The sequence below is a fragment of the Frankliniella occidentalis genome, unplaced genomic scaffold (assembly GCF_000697945.3).
Source record: "Frankliniella occidentalis isolate FOCC.00 unplaced genomic scaffold, Focc_3.1 Scaffold206, whole genome shotgun sequence".
Lineage (NCBI taxonomy): Eukaryota > Metazoa > Arthropoda > Insecta > Thysanoptera > Thripidae > Frankliniella > Frankliniella occidentalis.
The window spans coordinates 128,303-136,144 of NW_026267332.1; the positions used below are offsets into that span (position 1 = coordinate 128,303).

At 45.2% G+C, this 7,842-nt stretch overlaps 2 protein-coding genes across 7 annotated transcripts in view; both read left to right on the forward strand.

The window, feature by feature from the left end:
• LOC113215000 (NADPH oxidase 5-like) overlaps nucleotides 1-2,027 on the forward strand; it is a 19,871-nt gene extending 17,844 nt beyond the window's left edge. Inside the window, exon 3 of the mRNA XM_052272453.1 lies at nucleotides 1,874-2,027. Coding sequence (XP_052128413.1) covers nucleotides 1,874-2,027 — 154 coding nt within the window. The remainder of the gene's footprint in view (nucleotides 1-1,873) is intronic.
• A 2,162-nt stretch (nucleotides 2,028-4,189) lies between these two features.
• On the forward strand, nucleotides 4,190-7,836 carry LOC127750540 (uncharacterized). 6 transcript variants are annotated; one of them, XR_008011739.1, is made up of 8 exons: nucleotides 4,190-5,417; nucleotides 5,498-5,569; nucleotides 5,660-5,866; nucleotides 5,945-5,996; nucleotides 6,091-6,125; nucleotides 6,212-7,028; nucleotides 7,135-7,342; nucleotides 7,422-7,836. XR_008011739.1 is itself a non-coding variant. In XM_052272477.1 (6 exons), the coding sequence occupies exons 2-6, from the start codon at nucleotides 5,546-5,548 to the stop codon at nucleotides 6,293-6,295; spliced, it is 402 nt and encodes a 133-aa protein (XP_052128437.1). In that variant the 5' UTR covers nucleotides 4,190-5,417; nucleotides 5,498-5,545; the 3' UTR covers nucleotides 6,296-7,836. The 6 variants fall into 6 exon arrangements, 1 of the variants encoding a protein (XP_052128437.1); XR_008011738.1 differs by having other exon boundaries at nucleotides 6,212-6,803; nucleotides 6,883-7,028; nucleotides 7,135-7,836; XR_008011740.1 differs by having other exon boundaries at nucleotides 6,212-6,519; nucleotides 6,603-7,028; nucleotides 7,135-7,836.
• The last annotated feature ends 6 nt before the right edge of the window (nucleotides 7,837-7,842 follow it).

Genomic DNA, 7,842 nt, shown 5'->3' on the forward strand with positions numbered 1-7,842 from the left:
CAGGCCAAGCAGGCCCGGCCCCTGCCGAACGGAGTTGCCGGTGGAGCGAAGCGGAGCTGGCAACTCCGTTTGGCGGAAGGGCGGGCCTGCTTGTTATGATACAAAACGACCCTGAAAATCCCAGGTCGCTAGCTCAATTCGTTCTCGAGTTATCGTGCGTACAGACAAACACACAGACAGACAGACAGACAGACAAACAGACGCGAAACTTTTTGATCATCAGTGGAGTAATAGGCTTCGCTAATCGCTCAGCCAATAAGACTAGGTAGATGTACGCCAGACCACGTCTCGCGTAACAGGCTTCGCGATATCTCACGAAACACTGTTACGCTGCGTCGCGCCTGGCATACATCTACCTAGGCCTGCGGCGCTGATACCCGAGTCGGGCACAGTCGTAAATAGGCATTCGAAGAGTCACTAATTTTGTTCCTCGAGGTTTCAATAGGGTATTCCAGGCTATCCAAAACGGAAGTAGGAAAAGAACAAACTCACTGACCTTTCTGTTTCCGTGATGGCTCTGATCGGTTGAGCTGATCACGTGTCACGACGGCGTTTCAGGTATGAAAAACCGTCAAGTCAGTTTCGAGCTCGCCTCCATATTTGAGAGGTTAGAATCGGACCAAACTGCCATGGCAATTTCTCATACTGAGCGGACGGATGCAGATTAATCGGTGAGTTTGTTCTTTTTCACTTCCGTTCTAGATAGCCTGAAACACCCTATTTGATTAGTTACTCCACCGGACACCATGAAATAACTGAGAATTAACATTACAATGTTTTGGGGTCATTTCCGTGTAAAAAACGACCTCTGGCGCCTAAACGGTTAGATATAGAGCCAAACGCGCAAAATTTCGGCCCAAAGGGCTCTACTTTGACGAGATACCTCTAAGAAAGATGTAAAAAGAAGAATTTTTCAAAGTAAGTTTTTTCGCTTTTTAGTTTTGATTTTTTAAACTCGTCCATTTTTGAGCTAGAGGGCTCAAAATCAATACAGTTCTTGCTCTTTATGATACAAAGTTACACTAAAAATATGAGCCTCCTAGCTCAAACCGTTCTCGAGTTATCGTGCGTACAGACAGACAGACAGACAGACAAACACACAAACACGAAACTTTTTGATCATCACTGGAGTAATAGGCTTCGCTATCGCTCAGCCAACAAAAATATGCCATTCCAACTGTGGATAATATATCAAGATTTAAAATTGTCATGTCCGCGGTAGGGACAGAGCTAGATTAGTCATTTGGAGTATCGGAGGGCCGATGAGGGAGTGGAGAGAGGAGATGTAAATGTTTTAACAGTCAAGTATAAAGTGATTTATTTAAATAGTAACAAGAACCAGGTAAACACTGTGTGCGCAATAAGGCAGTGAAGGCAGGGTTGCCAACTGTGGAACAATACATGACATCCTACCCACTCTAAATATTTGTTAACTTTCTGAATTTGAAACAATCGAACAGAAACAAAGAACTTTAAATATGGTTTGTCATATCCTCACTCTAGAGAGCGCCACTGTACCACACCTGTGAGTAAGGAAGGTAACTGTGAATGAATTCAGTCATGGTAAAGATGAGCTAATGTGCGGTTGTGTTGCACTTCAATCCCCTCAAATCCAATTCCATCCAAATGAATCTGAAGATTGTACATTGGCGACGAGGATAATCGAATTCAGAAAGATCAGTACATAATTGCGAAGTTTCTAGCCGTCAACAAGAAGAGGTGACGGTTTTGGTCGGATACGCCGGGACCACGCCATGGCTCAGGAGGGTAATAATAGTTGTGCCTTTGCCCCATTTAAATTTTGAGTTGATCCACTGTCAGCGGGTCCAAAATGGTCTAAATGGAAGAGATCCTTCCAAATTTGGGCTTTCAGGAGACAAGAATTAGAAAACTCCCTACTCAAGAAAGCTAGGTTATTGGAAAAGGCCGGTCCTGAGGAGCAAGATGTTTTCTTCAACGCCGTTGGAGATATTGATATCACCCAACCACCACCTTTAGCGCCTGGAGCAGCTGCGCAACTTCTCTAATGTGGGTAGAGAAAGACGTGACCAATTGTTAAAAGCAGTTTCTTGGGCTGATGTCCGCAAGGATTGTTACAAGTTGGCATTACAACGCCTACTCACATTGGTCGACGTACAAGAAGAAGCCAGATTACATCAGAAAGTGGAACAAGAACAAGCTGCTCTGGCTGAAGCTGCAGAAGCTGTCAACAGACTTCAAATATCATCCAAGAAAAATCAGGAAAGTGGTAAAGGCGGTGTGTGTTTTCGTTGCGGTGAACGGGGACACTATGCTAAGGATCAATCCTGGAGGGGTGCTGCGGAATTGGAGATGGAACGGAGTCGTGAACGAATCTGGACGGCCGTGGAATGACGGTGACAGGGAACGGAAACACAAGCGGCCGTTGGGAGGGAAACTTGAAACTCCCCGGACGTGAACAGGAACAGGGACAGGGACGGGCGGGAATTTGAATCGACTGCCATAGCGGCCCGTAGACGTGGAGTACCCCGTAGAAAGCCGTTGGAGAACACGGGGGAAGCACATATTACACCGTTGACTTGAATAGAACGGAATAGCGGCCCGTGGAATACCCTGGAAAGCCGTGGAACAACACGGGGAGATCACATCATACCGTTGAAAGCGTTGGGGATGAAGCTTTTTTTGAAAGTGGAGAAGAGTTTTAATCGTTTATTGCGCTTTGTTCGCTAGCTAGCTACGTTGCATACTTGTTATTGCCTCGTGGAGACAGCTTTACGATGGGTAAGCTATAATTAGCTTTCCGTAAAATAAATCATTTCTCTCTTTGAAGCTGGATTTCTTGCATTTTGTGGGAAGATTATAAGTTGTAGAATTTCTCCTTGATGTTTTCCCTCTTTTTCTTCATGGAAACACAATCTAAGCGGTGCATGATCCATTCCCAAAAAATGTGTTTGCTCCAATTCATGGAGGAAAACCCTCAATTCGCTAATGGGAAGACGGCTTATCATGAAGAGAACCGAAACATTAAATAATGTGCCAGGCGGATCAATCAAAACTGTGGCACAATGGAAAGAGGTGAAGGCTTACACTACTTTCATTACACATTGTTAAGCTTTTTACAGCAAATGTTCACCATAAAGTTTTCTGTATTGTCTCGCTACAGGTATGGTCTAGAATGCGCTCTAATGCCAAGACGCAAGCTCTCTTAAAGGGAAAGCCCATATCAAATCCTACTGGCCAGTCCCCTGATAATACCACTGGCTGCAACATGACCGACCGGATCATGAAGGTGGTGGGTTGGGAATCTGTCTTCGGAGCTGGAGCAAGAGATACTGAGCTTAGACGGTGTGTGAGTCAGTCGCAAAAATTGGCAATGCTAAAATTTATGGAGGAACACCCTGGTTTTGCTAAAGGGCGGATTGATGCCGAACAGGCTTCGCAAGTCTATAATAGACTGTGGACTGACTTGACAAGAAAATTAAATGATATACCAGACGGATCCATCAAAACTGTGGCGCAGTGGAAAGATGTAAAGGATCATGCAATATGTGCATGCTGTTGTTGTTTCATTATGCTACCCATCAGAAAATGTTTAACATTTCTCTTCACTGTCTACAGGTTTGGAGTAGGATGCGTTCTGCCGCCAAGATGCATGCTCTCTCAAATGGAAAGCCAAAACCAACTCGGACTGGTGGAGGAGGCTATTCCTCTGGAGAAGAAGAGAGTGGGCAGCCGAATACTTACACTCCTGACTGTGATATAACAGATCGCATCATGAAGCTCGTGGGCTGGCACACTGTATTTGGAATTGGAGCAGTAGATGAGTTGGCTATCTCCTCGGTAAATTTTTGATCATTTATCATCATTCAAGATTTAAGGAAGGCGCTTCTATGAATGCTATTACTGATGGCACTTATTAACATTTCAGGATGAAGGTGATTCGGGTGATCAGATTGAGCCTGTGAACCTTCTAATCCCGACTTCTCTCCAAGGAAAGGGGGCAGTACGTATAGACACTCAAAGGGAAACTCAGGACTAGGCCGTACACCAAATCGTGTCAAGTGTCTCAGAACTTTGTGAAGTACGTATCTTTTGCAAAATTGCTGATGTGATTAAATAGATTATAGATAATAAACAAATGTATCTGCATCTCATCGAGAATGCCCCGTTTGTCCGACAAGTTATTTGTCCGACAGTCGGGCGCGCCTCGATTGTCCGACACGTAATTGTCCGACTCCCGTTGTTGGAAGAAGATTAACGAGATAACTCAATAGAATAAAAAGCCTCGTTTCGATTGTCCGACAGCCTAATTTTATTTTTCCCAATTTTTCAACTCTAATGGCTCTCAGGGTTACTGCAACAACAAGTTGTTGCAATAACTTTTAGTTTCTGTAACTCCAGTAAGTTATTACAATAACTTCGAGTTATTCAAATAACTTTTCTTGCCGCGCTCGGCTCCGTTTCCGGCCGGCCGAGCCGAGGGGCGGAGCCGAGCTGTCGCTCGGGGTTCGGCGAGGCCGCCGAGCACCGAGCTCGTCTGTCGGGCGCGGTATGAGAAATTGCGCGGTCACTAGCGTCGGGCCCAGGTCTGCCCCGAGCCTCTGCAGTCGAGTCGCTAGCCGTATGTGACGTTTGGCTTGGCAAGCCATCAAGTCAAGGCGTCAAGAAGGAAGAAGAAGAAGTGGCAAGCTTATTTATCGTCGTGATGATCGTGAACTTCGTCTTGATTCGCAATCAATCAGTGGAAGACTTGTGCGCATCTAAAGGCTTGCAGAATGATCCGCAAGTGAGTACCGATCCAGTGTTCTTCGTTTGGCTTTCGTTTTTGTCGGGTCTGAGCTAACGTGTGCTGTGTAGTTGACGCAGGCAACGTGGTTTTCGAACACGGAGCCATGCTTTTTGAGAGAGGTTTATTTGTTCCAATCAAGGCCGTTCAATCGCCCTACATAAAACCCTTTCCTCGTGTAGAACGCTTTCGCATTGCCCCCGGGTAATTGTACGCACGGATCGTAGGCCAGCGTATGGGCAACCTGACCTTCGAGAGAAGCACTGCTATGCGGCCTAACCTCTGCGGCTGCTGCTGCTTCTGTTAAGAGGAGGTGAAGGCCGCCTCTATTTTCCTGTTACCTTTGCTATCTATCTGATGAGACTGTTTTCCTGGCGTTGCAGACATGTGTACTGTAAATCTGGTGCCAGAGTTGATGGAAAGCCTCTCCCCGAGGCTGTATTGGGGAACTCGGGGAGGGACAGGCATCCCTGGAGGGCCCTGTCGCAAGTATCCCTCATGATTTTTAGGATCGAGGTGTTAAAATACCTGTGCAGTGCTCTGAACTGATACATTCTGTCTGACTTCAGGGCGTTTGGGGGCCCTCCTCTGGTTAGCAACATCCAATAGAGAATGTCATGAAGTCTTGGATGGCCCAGCAGAGAGCCTCCTGGTAGGAGAATCCTTCCTCTGATCTATCAATGAGTATGTGTGGAAATGTGTCTATATGTATTAATTTGTCTTTTGTTTTAGGGCTGGTGGAGGCTCTCTAGGGCCCAAGGTATAGAGTAGGACAATTTGATGAACAGAACGAGGAAGCGCTCAGTAAGTAGAGAATGGTGCTGAGAAAGTTTCCCGTGTCGTAATTTATTGACTGTAGCATACTGATTTTTTTTTATTTTTATTTATTTTCAGGGAATCTTTCTGAAGAGGGACAAGGGCCATCAGAGAGCCGCCCTGGTAGGAATCCTTCCTCTGGCATATGAATGGGTATGTGTGGGAATGTTTCCAGATGTTACATTTTGTTTTTTTTGTTTTAGGGCTCGTGGCTCGTGGCTCTCTGTATGGCCCAAGCATGAGGCTATCAAGGACAACTTGATAAACAGAAGGATGAAGCGCTCAGTAAGTATGGTGTTGAGAAAGTTTCCCGTGTGGTAATTTATCGGCTGTAGTGTACTGATGAGGTTTTGTTTTTTCCAGGGAATAATGCATTGGATGGTTCAACTTGATAAACAGGAGGAAGAAGCACTCTGTAAGTATAGTGGTGTTGCTTCTTGCGCTGTTGAGAAGGTTTCTCGTGCCGTAATTTATCTGCTGCAGTTTACTGATGTTTTGTTTCCTTGTAGGTATGAAAAGGCTGTTCGGCTGGAGGGACTCTCTGGTATGAATCCTTTGTGTTATGAGTCTTAAGTTGCTCTGTATCCTGATGAAATAATGTAACATCCCGTAATATTTGTGTGATTTCAGGCCTTTTGGGGGCGCCCTGGGTGTTGCCCCTACCTGCAGAGTGTAGCAGCAAGAGCTTGGCATTTAGTGGTTTGTCATCTTTAAGCATTTGGTGTGACGCCCTTGGCTCCGGTCTCTGGTTTCAATGAGTGCAGGAAGTGTCATGTACGTATTGTTTCTTGTTGTATCTTCTTCTGTTTCCCAATTTATCTGTTTATGTTCGAGTGTCATGTTCTGTGCCATTGACCGTTCTGTATCTTTGTCTGTTAGACTCCAGGGCATGTTGAGCCGCAGGTTTCTTTTTGGGCTGCCCTGGGAATTGCAACCAGGTACGAATGTCTTCTTGGTTAAATCAGGACTCTTACTGTGATATATTTGCCGTATTTCTCACTGGGTTTTGAATTCATTCCAGTACGCTTTGGCGTTGTGGGTGCTGCTTGCTGCACAACCTTGATGTTGGAAGTGCCGAGTAAGAGTCACTCTGTCCCTGGGCTTTGGATGTTTGGGCAACCACAGCTTCTCTTTCAGTTGCCTTCAGTACTGTTGCGGGATAAGGAGGTGGCCATCCAACTGCTTCCTCTCCTGGACTGCCTTCTGTGACTGACTGTGACCTGTAAGTATTTCATCACCGCATAGTTCTTTTGAAGATGTTGTGACGTGCAGAAGGATCATGGCTTCCTTTTGATTTGCAGGTGACAACGATATGCCGCCCCATCCTAGTTGACATTGGAAGCTATCTATTTCTTTTTGAACAAGTGCCAAGTTTGTCCCCATGTTGTGTTGGGAATGATGGTCATGCTCTTGATCTGGCTGTAGATAAGGGCAATCCTGAACAGAGGTGAGGCTTAAAATTAGAACAATCTGTCCTGTGAAATTAATGGAATGCTATTAGTGACTCGGATGTATGGCTTCATATCAGTAACTCAAGTTGGTTTCATTTGCAGGCAATGGCTCTTGGCAGTCCTTGAGAACGACCACAACTGTTTTGAAGACCCTCCCCTGAGTGATACCAAGCATGGAATGTTGTCAAGTCTGTAGATTGAATCCAACATCAGTTTTTTTTTTTTTTCTTTGTAAATTGCCTAAATGGTTCATTCCTATCACTGAGAGTAGGTTGTCTGGTTGAGGATCAAGTCTAGTTCTGGTCTGAAGGTGGGTGTTTGTTTTCCCATGACTAAGTAGTCTGTAAAACTCTGATTTGCTCACAATCCTAATGCCAAGGTCATTGCAGCCAGGTTACTTCAAAACATTGCGGCAGTTCTCCAGTTGACCATAGGCTCTTATCGTAAACCCAAATTCCACTGCGCTGACTGTCTCCATTGAGAATGTGAGAGAGAACCATCTGAAACGGCTATCAGGCAAGTTTTCATGCAGATGCTTCTTAATTGTTATACTGTGTTTTCCCTTACCCCCTCCTTTTCTTTTCTAATAAATTGGTCTATTGCTTGTTTAGGTATGGCTTGAATAGAACGCCTCATGTGAAAGGTTTATCTCGACTGCCGTCACAAATGATGAGAACACTGTTTACTACCAAGAATTTGTGGCATGTCGACACGGGTCGGTTTTGACACATTTACTACTGTGCTACTGGTGACCTTTTGAGGATGGACTGAATCAATAGTAGATGTCATAGGTGTGTAGTTGTTACTGCG